Consider the following 19560-nt stretch of genomic DNA (forward strand, 5'->3'; position numbering starts at 1 on the left):
ACTCTATGTATTAAGCATTTTATAAACTGTCTTGTTTCTGAGACTTATTAAAATAATCATTCTTTTTTTTACAAGTCTATATATTTTAGGAAAAAAAGCATCAGAAATAATTGCCCAGCAATCAATTGGGTTATAAAGGTTACAGTGTGATCATCTTCATAGCCAAATTACAGACATTTTTAGTCTTGACCTATACAACTACTACTGATTTATATTACCTCATCCTTTCAAATCATTGTTCTTCCCTATGTGATCTGCATTAGACTTCTATCCTGGAAAATGATCTAATAGGCTTTTCAGAGTTCTGCCACCCTGTAGCATATTTTCTACTCCTTTCATTTGGACCTGCTTTTTAAACACACACACACACACACACACACACACACACTTAGGGAAGATGAACTTTGAGACTCCTTTAAGCTCTTGTTGAATCTGGCAATACCACCTATTCCTCGCCCAACCTGGAATACCAGTATCCCAGGCCATTCCTTTTATTTACTGAAGGTTTAAAAGATGCTGACCATATTCATTTCCATCGCAAATACTGAAATTATCTTGGGTAATTCACCATACGTGCTACATGCAAGATTCTTTTTGTTTCTTGACCTCCTCATTACCATGATCTTCTACTGGACCCCACTTAACCACTTTCAGGACCACATTGTCAACCTTGTACTGCTTTTGTTCTAAAATCCTAAATTGAAACATTCCTGAACTTCCCATTCTTTCAGCTTACCAACTCTTGTTTTCTTGACTCCATTATTACCTGCCTATCAATCCCTTTCTTTCTTTACTTTCCTTCCTAAACTACCTTAGACTAAGTACACAATCTATCACTTCAACCATTTTCTTACATCTTAATATTTTGCTCCTTTCCCTTAATGAACATATCCAACAAAACACAACCCTAGAAAAATCTACTATTTTCAGTACTTGGAAGAAGAAAGCATATATCCCAAATTCGTTGCAAACAGCACCTGTTGATGGACAATCTGTGTATGTGTGCTGTATGGGGAAAGGGAGGATTAAAACAAGTAAATCAAGGATGTCTCCTAGATGCCCTTTACTGGGTGGAGAGATGAAATTTGTACTGGAAAATATGTTTTGTCCATGTCTGAGAAAGTTATTATAAATATAACTAGTGACCTAGTATAATTTGGAGCTCTATTTTCCAACTCTGTGGTGGACATTTACACTAGAATATGCCACATTCAAGTCTCTTAGATTTATGTTTTCTATTAAAGGAGTTAGAATTAGTAACAACAATTAGAACACAGTGAGTCCAATGTCAAAGGTTCAAATTCTCAATGAAAAACAAAATATATTTCATGATTACAGACACTTTGCATCAAACAGATGTCCCAGGACAGTTGCAGAAAAGTTTGGGCCAGGGAATCTAAATGGATGAAAAAAATAAGCAAAATCCCCACTTCACTCTATGCCAATCCCTCCAAAACAAAGCAGTATTTCGAATCTAGGAGACTTGAGGCTACTCTTATCTTCTCAGGTGGCATAAGAGATACTCTTTTTAAAAAAGTAGCACAACTATCCTTAAAGAGATAATGGACCATAGAGGCTTGAGGGGTGAAGAGACTGAAGTATCCAGGGTCTGACTTTATTCCAAGACTAAGAAGATGGTGTATGAAGAGGGTCCTGAAAGGGGGGTGGGGGACATGTACTCCCAATGAAACAGCAGGAATATACATGGCTGTATCCTTGGTGCCACAGCTCCATGAATTAATGTCTCATTTTGTCCAGAAACAGACCCCCCTCCAAGCATAAATTAAGCATATCTGTAGAGCCCAAGTAAAATGAGGATCCCAGGGCTTTATAAGATTACTAGAATCTTTGCATAATCCAGGAGTATATATGTAGGGTCCTATTAATAACTGAGATTGAATTTTCCAATAGCACCATGGTGGGGACTCAGAACAAATTAGTTTGAAATTAAATAAATACCTGAGTGTAGTGGTTGTAGTTCATATCCATTATAAATAGCAATAGTGAATGTTTAAAGATAAGGGAAACAGAAGTGAAGCCACGAAGTGACAGTTAATGTGATTGTTTCAGAATATTCCAAAAACAGAATTTCCAATTTTCACTCCACAGCACTACCAGCTTATTCTTTATGTTATCTTAGGGTGAGTATTTTGACTTTAAATTTATGATACCATGAGTATGAGAACTCTTGTTTTGAAGGTGTAGAATATCAGGTTGAAACCCAGTAAGTATGTCATTTTCCCATTTGAATCTGTTCTGTTCATTTACATAGCTCTTAGGAAGGAACCTATGGGATAAGCATTCTATGAAACTTCACAGCCATTAAACCAATGCAGGCTATGGTATGAAGATATGTGATTTCTACACAGGTTTTTCTTCCATTTTGTATCTCACATGGTTATAGAGATCACAATTAATAGATTATTTAGTCTAACCCTGTAACGCTCCACGCATCTGGCAGATCAGCTTATAACAACTGTATGCACCGAGAGCAGAGCACAATTCCTGGTTTATTTATCTATTTTCAAAAATTTTATTTATTTATTTCAGACAGGCAGAGAGTGAGAGAGAGAGAGAGAATGAGCAGGGTGGGGAGGGGCAGAGGGAGAAGCAGATTCCCTGCTGAGCAGGGAGCCTGATGTGGGGCTGGATCCCAAGACCCTGGGATCATGATCTGAGCCAGAGGCTGGCACTTAATTGACTGAGCTACCCAGGCGCCCCCACAATTCCTGATTTGAATCTTGACACTTTAAACTACCTAAAAATTGTTGGAAAAAAGTTCTTTTTTCCCCTCCCTCTGAATATTTCATAATTTTTATTAGGGAATAGCACATTTACTACATTTATTTTAGGGTTTTAAAAGCTATATAATTAAAAACTACATACAGTGAAAATTCATTTACAACAGGTATTAGTTATAGAAAAAACCTAACTTCTGTTCTTTTTTTATTTTTTATTATTTTTTAAAGATTTTATTTATTTATTCATGATAGTCAGAGAGAGAGAGAGAGAGAGAGAGAGAGAGGCAGACACAGGCAGAGGGAGAGAAGCAGGCTCCATGCTGGGAGCCCGCCGCAGGACTCGATCCCAGGACTCCAGGATCATGCCCCGGGTCAAAGGCAGACGCTGAACCGCTGAGCCACTCATGGATCCCCTAACTTCTGTTCTTTAGATTATATGACCAATATACCTGTGTTGGCATGAAAATAATTGAAATAATCCGAGTTGTAATTAATTTAACTTTAAAACAGTAAATTAATATTCAAGTGTAATTCTCGATATCGAAAATGTAATACAGTTTGATAAATATAAAGACTTCTCTGGCCTTTGATTTTTTAAGTTTCTGAAGATTTATTAATTTACATGAAGAAAAATTCACTCTTTTTTGGTGTACATTTCTATAAATTTTGACAAAAACAGAGCCATGAAACAATCAAGATACAGAACAGTTCAATCTTCCCAAAATGCTTCCTCACATTGTCCCTTTCTACCCAAACTCTCTTTCTACTCTTAAATCCTAAAAACCACCAATATGTTTTACTTGCCTAAGGTTTGTTTTTTTCCAAACGTCACATAAATGGAATTATACAATTTGCATTCTTTTGAGTCTGGCTTCTTTCATTTTGCAGAATACACCTGAGATTCATTCAGGTTGTCACATGTATCAAGTCTATTCCTTTATATTGCTGAGTAGTATTCCATTATATGGATGCACTGTATATCCATTCACCAATTGAAGAACATTTGGGCTATTTTCAATTTGGGGACAGTTATTAATAGAGCTATGAGCATTCATGTACAAGTTTTCTGCATGAATGTAAGTTTTCCTTTCTCTTGGTGTAAATACCTAGGAATAGGATTGCTGCATCAAATGGTAAGCGGATGTTTGATTGTGTAAGAAAACCGCCAAACAGCTTTCCAAAGAGGATGCATCATTTTGTACTTCCACCAGCAATGTATGCGAGTTCCAGCTACTTCACCTCTTTGCCAGCCCTTGCATTGTAAGGTTTTTGTTTTAATTTTAGTCATTGTAGTAGAGAAATATTAGCATTTGATTGTTTTTTTAATTTGAACTTCCTTAATAGCTAAGGATAGTGAGTATCTTTTTATGTAGGTATTTGCCATCTATATATCGTCTATGTTGAAGTGCTTCCTTGCTTTTTAATTGTATGTTTTTTTTCTTAATGTTAAGTTTGGAAAGTTCCTTATACATATATACTACATATATACAATATACATATGCATGTACACACATATGTGTACTTATAAGTGCCTTGTATAGTATTACACTTAGATAAATATATATACTTACACTTCTAAACATTTATATTTGTAAGACCTTTGTAAGATTATATGATTTGCAAATACTTTTTCCCAGTCTGAGAGAATGTGGCATTCTCAACAGTCTCTTTCACACACAAAAAGGTTTTTAATTTGGTAAAGCCTGCCATGGATTGAATGCCTCCCCTAACCAAATTTTATGTTGAAATCAAATCTAATGTGGTAGTATCCAGAGGTGAGGTCTTTGGAAAGTGATTAGGTAATGAGGGTGTAGCCTTCATGAATGAGATTAGTGCCCTTATAAAAGAGGCCCTAAAAAAAATAAAAAATAAAAAGGGCCCTAAGAAGATTCCTCAACTCTTTCATCTTGCGAGGACATAGCATGAAGACTGCCATCTATGTGGACTAGTATGTGGACTTACCTGATGTTGAATCTGCCAGTGCTTTTATCTTGGCCTTCTCAGCCTCCAGAATTGTTAGATACAAATTTCTGTTGCTTATAAGCCACCATATGATGTTTTTGTTATAGTTGCCCAAGCAGACTAAGAGAAAGTCCACTGTAGGATTGTTTATTTATTCATCAGGCTTTTAGTGCTGTATCTAATAACTTTGCCCAACACAAACAGGAATGCAAAGATTTCCTCCTATGTTTTCTTCCAGAAATTTTATAATTTACATATAGGTCTATCATTCATTTTAAGTTAAGTTTTACATAAGAATGTGAGTCATCGTTCAGGGGTCCAAACTTAGCAGATGAATATTCAATTGCTCCAGTATTATTTGTCGAAAAGACCATCATTTCTCCACTAAATTGCCTTTAAATCTTTGTGGGAAAAAAAAATAACAAAACAATTCTTTCTTTATTCTCAATTCCCAAGGTCCCCCCTTTTGTTTTTCCTTCTTTTGCCTGAAGGACATCTTTCTGCATTTCTTTGAGAACATGCCTGGTAGAGAGAAATTCTCTTAGCTTTCTATCATTTGACAATGTTTTTATTTGGCTTGCATTTCTGGAGGGTATTTTTATTGAATATAGAATTTTGGTTTGGCAACTAGTGGGCCCCACAATTTCTGATGAAAATGCTGTAATTATTTGAATTGTTTTTCCTATATATATAATGTATTGTTTTTTCCTCTGGATTATGCTAAAATTTTTTTTTATCTTTGGTTTTTAGGAGATTGATTATGATATGTCTAGGGATATTTTTTATTGAGCTTATCCTGAGCTTCTTGGATCTCTAACTTGACATCTTTCACCAAATTTGTTTTCAGCCATTTTTACTTTAAATAATTGTTCTGTATGAATCTTTCTCCTAACTTTCTGTAGGACTTCAATGATATGAATTTTAGGCCTTTTGATATTGTCCCACAGGAGCCTGGAGCACTTCCCATTTTTTCCCCAGTGTTTCTGTTTGTCTTTCACTTGTATAATTTTAGTGATCTATCTTCAAGTTCATGCACTCTCTTCTCTGTCATCTTTATTCTACTATTAAGCTCATTAAATGATTATTTTTTATTTCAGATATTACATTTTTCTTTTTCATTTGGTTCTTTCATATACATTTTCTTTCTTTTCTGAGATCCTCTATCATTCCATTCATTTAAAAAGTGTTTACCTTGACTTCATGGAGGTGTTTGTAACAGTTGCTTTAAAATATTTGTATCAAAGTTTTCATATCTGGGTTATCTTGGGATTGTATTCATTAATTGTCTTTCCTTGAGAAATGGTTAAGATCTCCCAGGTCCTTTGTATATTAGGTAATTTTGGATTATATCCTGGATATCTTAAATATTATGTTGTAGGACACTGGATCCTGTTAACATCCTACCAAAAATGTGTGTTTATTTATTTTTCTTTTAGCAGTCTATCTACCCTGTTAGGTTCAGACTGCAAGTTCTATCTTGCCTCTGTAGGCAGTAGTTCTCTTGTCTATTTAGACCATATCTTGATGTTGTAAAGCTTTAAAAAATACCTTCTAAAGCCCCAGACTTTTGAGTCTTATTTATGTTTAATGAGTGATTTTAATTTCATTATTCCAATCAACAATTTTTTATAGTAAATACAGTAATTAATTTTGTCACTGGGATGACCACGGGCTTTAGGGTTAGTTACATAGATCTAGATACAAATCCTGTCCCTATTATTTAGTTATATAACACTGGGCCAGCTATTCAACTTCTCTGAGACTCACATTTATTATGTGTGAAATGGAAAAAATAATACCTACCTTAAAAAGTTATTAGAATGAAAATAAGATATTAGGTGTAAAGTATCAATGGAGATGCTGCCAATACAAACCTGCTCTATCAATAAATATAGCTTATACCATACAAAATACCATATACAATATTGTATGGTACAATACCATACAATATACCATACAAAATCTCAATAATAATGCTTGTATGAAAAGTAGTTTTTTTCCCCCAGTTTTACTGAGATATAATCACTATAGATCATTATATAAATTTAAGGCATATAGCATAATAATTTGACTTCCATATGTTGTAAAATGATTACCATAGAAAAGTAAGTTTAGTCAACATCTATCATCTCATAGAGATACAGAAAAAGAGAAAAAAAAGGTGTTTTCCTTGTGATAAGAACTCTAAGGATCTAGTATCTTAATTTTCATATATACTATATAGCAGTGTAAGCTACAGTCATTGTGCTGTACATTATATCTCCAGTAGTTATATATTTTATAACTATATAATGTTTGTACATTTTGATCACCTTCCTCCAATTCTCCCTCTACCAACCCCTACATCTACGTCTGGTAACCGTTAGTCTTATCTCTTTTTTATGACTTTTTTTTTCTTTCTTTTTGGTTCCACATGTAAGTGAGATCATACAATATTTGTCTTTCTCTGTCTGACTTATTTCACTTAGCATCATGGGAGTTCCATCCATCATGTTGTTGCAAATGACAGGATCTCCTTGTTTTTTTATGGCTGAATAACATTCCATCATATATATATATATATGATGGAATGTTATATATATATATAATATATATATTATATATATATATATATGACTCACAACTTTATCCATTCAGGAATTGATCGACACTTAAGTTGTTTCCATGTCTCAGCTGTTGTAAATAATGCTGCTATGATCACGGAGCTGCAGATATGTCTTCAATATAGTGTTTTTGTTTCCTTCAAATATATCCCAGAATAGCAATGGTGAATGATATGGTAGTTCTATTTGTAATTTTTTGAGGGACCGCCATACTATTTTCCATAGTGGCTGTACCGATTTACGGTCTTACCAAGAGTGCTCAAGGGTTCTCTTTTCTCCACATGGTTCTCTCTTTTTGATAACAGCCATTCTAACAGGTGTAAGGTGATATGTCATTGTGGTTTTGATTTGCATTTCCCCAATGACTGATAATGTTGAGCATCTCTTCATGTGCCTGTTAGCCATTCCCCCATATTTTCTTTGGAAAAATGTCAGTCGAGTCCTTTGCCCAGCTTTTAATTTAGCTATGTAGTTTAAGAAATTGAAAATATGACCCAAAAATATAAAATAAAGAAAAACTGTTTGTACATATGAAGTATTATTTTAAAATGTTAATTCTTGAATATGCATTTTTAAAGAGTTGTCAGATTCTAGTTCCTCCTCAGGACAAAATAAAGAGCAGTAATATTAATTCAAAAGCTAAAATAATTACAGTCAGTATGACCATTGAGTCAAAAGATAAAAGTAAAAGGAATTTTGGGGAACTTCAGTGGCTCAGTTGGTTAAGCATCTGCCTTCAAGGGATCCCTGGGTGGCACAGCGGTTTAGCGCCTGCCTTTGGCCCAGGGCGCGATCCTGGAGACCCGGGATCGAATCCCAAGTCGGGCTCCCGGTGCATGGAGCCTGCTTCTCCCTCTGCCTATGTCTCTGTCTCTCTCTCTCTCTCTGTGTGACTATCATAAATAAATAAAAATTAAAAAGAAAAAAAGCATCTACCTTCAGCTCAGGTTACGATCCCAGGGTTCTGGGATCAAGGCCCGCATTGGGCTCCCTGCTCAGTGGGGAGCCTGCTTCTCCCTCTCCTCCTTGCTCGAGTTCTTTCTCACTATCTCTGTTGCTATCTCTCAAATAAAGAAATAAAATCTTAAAAAAAAGAATAAAAGTAAATTTACATTAAAATTCAATATTTGCTTGGGTAAAACAGCAAGTATAACATTATAGGAATCAAATTCCTTCAGATTTAACATATATTTGATAACAGAGATGCAACTGTAAGTACCATTTAATTCCTCCACTTAGGAAGTTACAAGTCTACTGGAAGAGACACGTACATCCAAACAGCTATAAAACATTAGGTGGTGTATCATAGATAATTGCAATATAGACACCAACAAAATAGGAGGAGGTTGGGTTAAGAAAATAGGGGAAGCCAGGGAATGCAATAGAAAGGGTGACATTTGAACTACAAATAGAGTGACCACACTTCCCTATTACTCCCAGTAATAAAGCAGCCAGACTGATCTTTTAAAACATAAATCAGATCATGTTACTCTTCTATTCAAAATCTTTCACTGATTTTTATGCCACTTAGGATAAAGTCACAAATCCTTAATATGATCTATAAGACTTTAAATCATCAGGCTCATATGTTACTCTCCAGCCTTATCTCAAGCCAATATCTCCATTGCTCACTAAGCTCTAGACATACTAGCTTCATTTCCATTCATTTTATTATTTATAAGCTCTGAGTCTTTGTAATATTTCTCTCCTGAATGTTCTACACTCCACCTGTTACGATGATTCCCTGCTCATTTCTTAGCTTAAACAGAACTCCCTAATCTAACATGAAGATTCTCTGTTATACCCTTCCCTTCAGAGTACTCTGTAATTTTTTTCCTAGTAATTATCAAAATTTGTATTCACATCTTTTATTTCTATAATCATTTGTTTTGTTTAATATCAGTCTCTTCTATTTGACTACTAGGAACTATGTGAGGGCAGAGAGTAAGTCTACTTTACCACTATGCTAACAAGAGTTATCTGTTCATTAAAGGAATAAAATCAATAGATTGTAGCTATCTATATATCGCGTTAGAGGGTGATTAAGTGGCAAGGGAAATTATTTTAAAAAGGCTCTTTGGAAGGAGAATAAAGTGGAAGGGCTGATGCCACTTGACTTAAAACTCCTGTGAAGCCACATTAACCAAGAAAATATGGTATTGGTGAAAGAATAAATAGGTCAATAGAACAGATAGCCCAGAAATAGACTATAGACTTTACATTTTTAAAAAAAATTAGGTAAAAATGGATCACAGACCTAAATGTAAAATGGAAGAGCATAAAACTCCTAGAAGCTGACATAAGAGAAAACCTAGATGACTTTGAGTATGGTGGTGCCTTTTTAGATACAACACCAAAGATATTATTCATGAAAGAAACAACATAAGCTGGACTTCATTAAAAATAATAACTTCTGGGCAGCCTGGGTGGCTCAGCAGTTTAGCATCATCTTCAGCCCAGGGCATGATCCTGGAGACCCGGAATCGAATCCCACATCAGGCTCCCTGCGTGGGCCCTGCTTCTCCCTCAGCCTGTGTCTCTGCCTCTCTCTCTCTCTCTGTGTCTCTCATGAATAAATAAATAAAATCTTTAAAAAAATAATAACTTCTGCACTACAAAAGACACTATCAAGCGAATGAAAAGACAAACCCGAACTGGGAGAAAATACTTACAAAAGACACATCTGTTAAAGAACAGTTATGCCAAATATACAAAGAACTCTTAAACTCAATAATAAGAAAGCAAATAGTTTGGTTTAAAAAAATAGGCCAAAGTCCTTAACAGGCACCTCACCAAAGAAGATGCGCATACAGAAAATAAGCACATGAAATGATGTTCCACATCACATGTCATCAGGAATATGCAAATCAAAACAATGAGGTACCACTATATACCTATCAGAATGGCCAAAATCTGGAACACTGACAATACCTAATGCTGCTGAGGAGGTGGACTAACACCAGTTTTCATATATTGATAGTGAGAATGCAAAATGTCACAGCCACTTTGAAGACACTCTGGTGGTTTCTTACAGAACTAAAGACACTCTTATCATACCATTCAGCAATCATGCTTTTTAGCATTTACTCAAAGGAGTTGAAAACCAGTTTTCACACAAAAACCTGCCCATGGATGTTTATAGCAGCTTTATTCATAACTGCCCAAACTTGGAAGCAACAAGGATGCTCTTCAGTAGGTAAGTGGAAAAACTATGGTCCAACCAGACAATGGCATATTATTCAGTGCTTAGAGAAAATCAGCCATCAAGGCCATCAAGGCATGAAAAAATATGGAAAAGCCTTTCTTGCATATCACTAAGTAAAAGGTTACATATTGTATGATTTCATCTATATGACATTTTGGAAAAGGCAAAACTATAGATAAACAAAACAAAACAAGACAGTGGTTGCCAGGGGTAGGGGAAGACAGGGATGGATAGGCACAACACAGAATTTTAGAGCAGTTAAAATATTCCGCATGATATTATAATGATGATACATGTTACCATATATTTGTCCCGACCCATAGAAGACACACCACCAAGAGTGAGCCCTCTATGGACTCTGCCCTTGGGTGACTATGCCGTATCAATGTAGGTTCAGTCTTGGTAAAAAAAATAAAAAAAATAAAAAAAAATAAAAAAAAAAAAGAGGCACTAACTATTTGGGTGAATGATTATGGGAGAAGGTATATATGTGTGTTAGGAGAGGATATAAGGGAAATTTCTATTGTAAGCCTAAAACTCCTCTAAAAAATAAGTTATTTTTTAAAAGGCTCTTCTCAAAGAGCTAACAAAAAAGAAAAGAGACTAACAAATACAAGAAGTCTACTTTGTGACAGACACGGTGTCAAGCATTTTCATATAATAATTCATTTTACCATTTAACCCAGTGAATAAGGAATTGTTCATCTCACTTTCCAGATGAACCTGAGCTTTGGTTTTATGCAAGGATAAGTACTTTTTGTCATTTAATAAAATAATTTCATTTGAAACATAAAACTGTCCCCGACAATAGGCTAATTTATTTTTCCATTCCATCACCGGTATCACTGTAAAAAAAAAAGGGTATACATCAAGTATTCATTTACTAATTTATTCAGTGGATATTTATTTAGCACCAGCTCTGTATCAGGGATTATTCTAAGTGTGAGGTAATACTACTGTGGACAAAAGGGAGGAAAAATCCCTTCCACTATGGAGCTTCCATTCTGGTGGGAGACAAAACAATAAAACAATACAACTGATAAATAAGTATATAATATGTAAGATATATAATATATATAATTATAATATAAAATAATTGGGGGTAAGAAGTGGCTATAGATGGCTTTTTTGAGAAAGTACCATTTGAATTAAAAACAGAAGATGGGAGAGCTAGCTGCACAGACTATCTGAGAGAAGGCATTCCAAGTCGAGTAAACATGTCCTAAAAGCCTGAAAAGCAGCAAAAAGCCCCAGTGATGGGAATAAAATGAGCCAGGGGAAAGGAGCGGGAGAGGAGCAGGAGAGGAGTTATCGAAGTTATCGAAGAGTTATCAAAGATAATAACCTTCTCATCCCATCCACTGCAGCCATACTGGTCTCTGCCTGTTCTTGGACAGGCCCAGCCCCCTTCTTCTTTTGCATGCTGTTCCCTCGGCTTGAAATGCTCAGACAGTTCTCTGCCCAAGTGGTCCTTTATCAGAATGAACTTCCTTGACCATTCTATCAAAAACAGCACACTCTTTCCTTGTAGGTAACTGTAAGGTTTTTAACTTTCAGTGACAAAGGAAACTTCTGAAGCAACACTGACCAATGGAACTTTGTGCAATAACGGAAATGTTCTGTGCTGTTGAACGTGCTAGCCACTGCCCATATGTGGCTACTGAGGACCTGAAAGGTGGTACATTAAATTAAATTTTTATTACATTTCAAGAGCACACATGACTAGTGGTTACCATCTTGCACAGCACGGTTCTGGGGGGTTCTGAGCAGAGGAGGAAAAGGATACATATTTTAATAAAAGTTGCCCAGGCTGTTGTGTTGAGAATGGCCTTTAGAAGTATCAAGGAAGAAGCAGGAAGACTAGGGAAAACGCTGCTGGGACAAGTGAGAAATGCTGGGCATCATTTTAGATCCTTTAGGATAGCAAAGGTAGCATTCTAGACATATTTTGTGGCAGAGTCAGTTAAGATGTGCTGCACGGCTCAGTGTGTAACGTGTTAGGTGCAATTAGGATAAAAGCACCATTTATGGCCTGGGCAACTCTAAGAATAGGGTTGCCCTTGGCTGAGAGAGATGGTTTGGGACAAAGTCTTAGGAAGTGTTTTGTCATCTGAAATACTATATCTAAGTAGAAGACACCAAGTAGGTAGGTGGATGATATACAGGTCTGGAGGTGAGTGAAAGATCTAGACTAGGGATTATAAATTGGCAAGTTATCAACATAAGGGTTGTAGTTTTTAGCCATAAGATTAATAAAAATTACCCAGAGAGTGAATGAGAAAAAAAAAAAGAAGCAATCTAATGACTGAGCTTTATTAATTACTCAAATACTAAGGAAGATTATGGGGAAGAAAACCCATCCTTAAAGATTTAAGAGTTCAGTGACCTATTTGGTAAAGGATGGTAACAGGAAAATCATGTGTTTTTAGTTAGCACTGGGAACTAATATGCAGGAAAGAAGAGAAGCTACCTTTATATCTGAGGGGTCCTGCTGCCAGTCTTTCTGTCAATCCAATGAAACACAGTAAAGGATCAACTAAGCAGAGGATGCATTTGACACATTACCACATGACTGCTGCTATGGAGGTGACTGGTAGCTGTATTTTAATTACATGATGAAATAATTAAAACTCCAAACTCACGTACATCTTTATACATTGAAGATAAAATGTGTGTGGGCCTCATCTAATTAGTTGAAAGCCTTAAAAATAAACCAATTGAAAAAAAAAAAAAACCCAAAACATCAAAAAAACCCCCTTGAGGTTAACTGGAAAAGACAGCATCCCATGTTAGGACTATAGCAAAAATTGTGCCTTAGTTTCCAGCCTCACTGCCTATCCTACAGATTTCAGACTTACCAGCTCCCATAATCACGCGAGCCAATTCTTTAAAATAAATCTGTCTATATATATATAAATATGGTATATTTATACTTCTATACCTCTATCTCTATCTATGTCTCACATATATCCCATTGGTTCTGTTTTTGTGTTTTTCTGGAGAACCATGAGTGAAACATTGTCTCTCCCTGTACAAGTTGTTTGATACTATGTAAGTTTTAATTTAAGCTCTGAAAGCTCCAGTTTCAATGTAATACGGAAGATGTTTGAATAATGTTCTGAAGGTTAAATGAAATAATTCATGTAAAGTTCTTAGTACGATGCCTGGCACACAATAAATATTCAATAAAAGCTGGATGTCACAGTATTACTATTATTATTATTATTATTTTAAATATTTATTTATTTATTTATTCATGTGACAGGCCAAGGGAGAAGCAGGCTCCACGCAAGGAGCCCAATGCAGGACTCGATCCTGGGACCCCAGGACCATACCCTGAGTTGAAGGCAGATGCTCAACCGCTGAGCCACCCAGGCGCCCCCACAGTATTAATATTATTATAAGAATATATATTGAGTCTTGATTACTTTTAAAGTCATGAAGTTATAATTTTACTTTAAATACAAAAATTATAAAGTTTTATTAAGTCTATCTCACACCGGAAATACCAGGACAGATGGTCAAACACTATCATGGCCATATTCTAGATGCTCTTCCCTAACTAACCAAATCACTTCTATCAGAATTCTTCTCACTAGTCTGTCCACAATTAACCAACTCCTAAACTGTGCCAGAGACTTAAAATCATTTAATGGGATCAAGTAAAATGAAAATATAAAAATGAAGAACATTTGCAATAGAAATATAGTGATCTGACTCACTATTATTTTTCTAGAAAAAATGTTTCCTCATGTTACAGAGGAAAAAACAAACAATTTTATGCCCACAAAACTTTAGCAAGGAGAACATTTGTAATTCATAAGCAACCAATTTTGGTTTTACTTGTATTATATCATAGATGCTCTAATCGGCAATGAAAACTTTTCCTAAGAAAGAGTGAATAGAAAAATATGGAAGAAGATTTTTAAGAAGAACGTATTACTTCTCAATAGTAAATGCTTGTATTATTACCTATTTATAAGAAAAAATAAGAATGCTATAAATTTAATAAGTAGGTAGAGCTGACTCTTGAAAGATGAAAAAAAAGAGCCACTTACAATTAACATACATTACATGAGATGACAGTCTAAAATTTTTTTGTATTACATATTACTATTAAATTAGAAATGACTTCTGGAGCTTAAAAGTTTAGATTTTAAGATTTTCTTCTAAAGGATTCTAAAGTGGAATTACTAAAGATATCAGGGAAAATTCAAATAACTTTTATGCTTTAAATCATATTTTCTAAATTATTTTAAAGTTTATCATCTTTAACAGCTAACTATCATAAATAACCTTTGGGTTACTATTTACTTGTAAATTTGTGATAACTCACCTATGAGAAACTGCTCCCCAAGCACCATGCTTATTTGTGAGAATATTAAGGATCTTCTGTTTCAGTTGGTTTGCTGTAACGTGATCTCGATGCTTAGCAGCACTTATAAGATGATCACACATCTTTTCTTCCTCTCTTCTATCAGCAGCATACTGGGCACACTGTGACTACAAAAAAAAATACAAACAATGCATAATGTTGAACAACATACAACTTCTGCTCTAAGTAAGGAACACTAACTGACCTTAAAGGGTAATGAAAATTCAATTTTAAAAACTTAGCTAATACCATCTTGTGAAATTTTTCTTTTTTTTTTTTTTTTTTTTAAGATTTTACTTATTTATTTATGAGAATATACAGAGAGGAGAGAGAGGCAGAGACACAGGCAGAGGGAGAAGCAGGCTTCATGCAGGGAGCCTGTGGGACTCAATCCAGGGTCTCCAGGATCACACCCTGGGCTGCAGGCGGTGCTAAACCGCTGAGCCACTGGGGCTGCCCTGAAATTTTTTTCTAAAGAGTATAGTCACTACAATCACTTTTCAAACTTGTAGAAATATGTTTTATGTGCTTATATATAAAGTATTTGGAAAATAATTCAGATGATATTACATAAAGTAATTGATGATGTTTAAGGCTCTTAAAATTCTGAGTCTGATTTTAATATATTCCCAAAGTAATCATTTTAGAATAATGGTTTATTAAAAATGTAAACCTAATTATTATTTTAACCAATATGGTATATATCACACTTAAAATGAGAATTACATTCTTGATAATTATATAGAGATCCAAAGCTTGCTATTTAATTTATAGTTTTCCATTTCATGAATGGCAATATGGTTTACAAGGAAAAGCAATGATTTAGGGATTTAGACTTGGATTTTATTCCATGTTTTATGAAAATTCTTTTATTTCCCTATCATACTCAGTTTCATATTTGTTAAATGAGAAAGTTTTCTCTATAACCTTTCCCAACTCTAGAATTTAATGTGTTGAAAGGTTCTCATGATAACAACTATCTTATTCTCATCTTTCCTAAAGATCAGCTATTTTGTCAGCTATCTGTATTCGTGTTCACCGGTATTAGCAATATAGCTTATCAGTCTCACTGTGTATCAAAAAGGTTCAATATAAACACGAGGATGAACATCTCTTTAACTGTAAGTTTGATTTTTTTTGTAGAGTAATTTTTATATGGGGTGGACTGACCATATATTCTAACACTACCAAGTATGTAATACAAATCCTATAACTAGAAGAAAAAAAGTCTCACATCTAAAAATACATATAATTGGTTCACATTCATCTCCACTATGTAAAAATTTGTTTCATGGAAGGTATTTCAACATATCCCTTCAGTCTATCTATTGATATAGACTACTACCACAAGTCATCTCTTTCAGAGAAATAACCCTTAAAGTAGTCTAAGAAGGATTAATTCATTTTCCAATTTATCTTTTTGTACAGGGAATCACCAATTAGTACAATGATCTGCCTCCATAATGAGGTTAATATTTCATTAGCTCATCGGAGAGCAAAATTAAATTTTCATTTTTCTTCCTTAACAATTACAATGGTTAACAAAAAAAAAAAAAAAAAAAAAAACCTGAACTGTGAAGTACCCATCTCAAATTAAATATACTTTATCTCTTAATTATAGGCCTATATGAGAGACAGAGAAATTCCCCCCAAAAGTCCTAGTAAAATGTCATAGCTTTTATAAAATCTTTTATAATTTAAAAGTGGTAGGTATTTGGTAAACCACAAGCACACACACGTACATCAATGCATTTACCAACACAGCTCTAACCTAAAAAGAACAAATTTAAACATTTTAGTGAAAAAAAAACCACAATGTACAGTCATTAAATAACAATGACAATACTCAAAATTTGATTTATGTTAGTATTTTATTTTATATTTATATAATCTAAAAAGCACTGAATTTTCATGTCCACTTCATAGCCTTTTATCACTTTTAGCCATGCATCCTCAATAGGATTGACCTCATTTACCCAGGGTTCAAAAAAGTGGTGTTGGGAGTGTGAAAAAAAAAATCACATTCCTTTTATGTAGAAAGCACAGAAGCATATGTACTACACAGTTATACAGCATATTGTAGAAATAAAATTTTACTGGGAGAGGGTGATTCAATTTTCTTGAATGAAAATGGTCTAAAAAAGATTCCTTACGGGGGGACAATAATGAAAAACAGGCTGAGAAACACTGCCATGAGCTTAATTTTATCTTGGCTAAATATGTGTTAAAACTTGTAACTAATATCTAGCTGCTTGAAAATCTATTTTAAATATTTTCACATACAAATACTGATTTTCTTATATCCCCACAAAATATCTTGATTTTCTTAGTAGAAATATGAACGACTCAAAACTCATCCTGCAGGGAATTCAACTAATATTCTAAATCTTATTTACTAACAGAAGTCAAGAGTTAACTGAATATTCTTATTTTGTTTAGACTCCTGACATATCTCATATCAAAACATATTCTTCAAAGAACAGATAACTCAAAATTTTCTTGACATCCAGATTATAGCGGGATACCTTGATAAATATCCAATAGTATTTACTGTTGAAGGGATATGAAGCTTCACTTTGATAAACACTCAATTATCAATGTATTTTTATCAAAGTTTAAAATATTTGGTATTTTTTCAAGATGAGTTTGTTGCAATCTCTCATGCCAAGTATGTGCTGTCTCATCTGACAAATGAAGCAGGTTAAGAGTATGAGAGAGACAACAGTTATTTCTCTGTCTCATGCTTTTCAGCTAGCTAGGTCAGAGATTACAAGACCTAGGGCATCAACTTGTACAACTGAGAGAGCTGGCTTACTGAGATAAAAACCCCATAAAAACTGAAATCTTAGGCTCTGATTTCCAGCCATACCACATATGTTCACATGTTGCATCAGGAAAATAAATGGATGGTTATTTATTATTTTTAAGGCCACTGACAGTTCAACCTAAGCCAAATACCAGGTCACCTGAATATTTCTGAAACCATGTTTTTTTTTTTGCAAACTGAATGAACTGAAGTAATCACTGTTATTTAAAACACTGAAATCAAAATATTGAGTTGAGGCAATTCAAATAATGGCAAATAATTATTGACATGCGGAAATATAAAAGTAACACATTTTTATAAAACCTATTAGCATAGAATTTAGAATATACAATATTTCAATATACTTTAGTTTTTGCACATAAAATAGAAATGATACTTAATTTTTTCTTTAGTTAGGTACTTATAAGGATTTTAAAATTATTATATTCCCAATATATGTACAGATATGCATGCATATCCTATAAAAGCAATGCTTCATTGTCAAATATCAATTATAACAATAAAACATGAAGTGATCTTTGGTCACTCTAAAGATGGATACATTGATAAATGATAAATTACTGAATATTTAGTAAAACTGAGTTTTTTCATATAACTACTTGCTATACCCATCTTTAATGGTACATAAACTAGTTTAAAAATTACTAAAGTAATTGCATCATAAAATGTTATTTGCTTTTAAGAGTACATGAGAACAACTTCAGCTGACCAAAGGGTTAGGCACAGGGTAAGAAGAATCTCTGCATGCTGTGAGGTAAAAATTAGAGCTCTGAGTTTGGCATTTACTAAAGCTTAAAAATAAAAAAGGAACTAAGTGACTTGAATGAAATTTTCCTCTTAAAAAAAAACCTCTTATGTAAGGTTACTATCAGTGACAGCTGACTTATAATGGAGAAGCAGATTTTAATCTGCCATCAAAATCTTACCTCAAACTCTGCATGTTTATGTACATCCTCAGCTCTCTGCCTGTTCAAAATAAACTCAGCTTCATTTGCAACACGAACTATATGGTCCTTCATAGCATGGCACAGTAATCTAAAAAGGAAAATACCTTTAGAATTATTATTCTTATTAGCTTCAGTCAATCCAACTTTTTTCAGTAATCACATTTTAGTATTTGAAATATTAATTATGCCTAAAATTTAAAGTTACATTATGAAATTAACATAGTTGAAATTGAATTCAATGACATTTGAAACATAGAAATATACCATAAAATTGTTACAATAATGCCTCTGTTAAGTACTGTGTGTCTTGTGAATGAATGATTCAGTTAATTAAAGTAAGTTAATGCAAACAAACAAACAAACAAACAAACAAGGCTTTTTGACAGTATCTTAAATGGTTAATACAACAGAATTCACCATCTTTGAAGTAAATGGTTAAAACAACAGAATTCACTACCTTGGAAGTAAATTTTCACACAAACACTAGATGACCATATATTAGGATATCTATAAACTGAATTTTTAAACAACAGAAGTTATTTGAATATTCAAATTGTTGTTAAAAGGTACAATAAGACACATAGTGAAAAGCCTCACTATATCACCTAGCCACCTGATTTCCAACCTCATCAGGCACCTGCTTTTAGTTCATTGCATGTTTTCAGAGACTTTTTAAAAAAATATAAAAAAACACAAATACATTTTTATCCCCCACATCCTTACATTATGATTTGTATATTCTAAGTCTTTTCTGTACTTAGCTTTTCTCACTTAGCAATACATCTTGAAGATCTCTCTTTCCTTATCTTTTCTCATGTACACACAGGGAGCTGCTTCATACTTCTTTATAGCATTGAGACAGAGGTTATTTCCAAACATGGCTGCCACATGCTCCTTTGC

General features: G+C 34.0%; 1 protein-coding gene across 13 annotated transcripts in view; it reads right to left on the reverse strand.

Annotated features, from left to right (window-relative positions):
• NBEA (neurobeachin) overlaps window positions 1–19560 on the reverse strand; it is a 674010-nt gene that overhangs the window by 286991 nt on the left and 367459 nt on the right. For all 13 annotated transcript variants that reach the window (XM_038573291.1, XM_038573292.1, XM_038573296.1 and 10 more), the window contains 2 exons: window positions 18640–18748; window positions 14848–15014 (listed from right to left, as the gene is read on the reverse strand). In XM_038573291.1, coding sequence (XP_038429219.1) covers window positions 14848–15014; window positions 18640–18748 — 276 coding nt within the window. The remainder of the gene's footprint in view (window positions 1–14847; window positions 15015–18639; window positions 18749–19560) is intronic.

Source organism: Canis lupus, chromosome 25 (assembly GCF_011100685.1).
Source record: "Canis lupus familiaris isolate Mischka breed German Shepherd chromosome 25, alternate assembly UU_Cfam_GSD_1.0, whole genome shotgun sequence".
Lineage (NCBI taxonomy): Eukaryota > Metazoa > Chordata > Mammalia > Carnivora > Canidae > Canis > Canis lupus.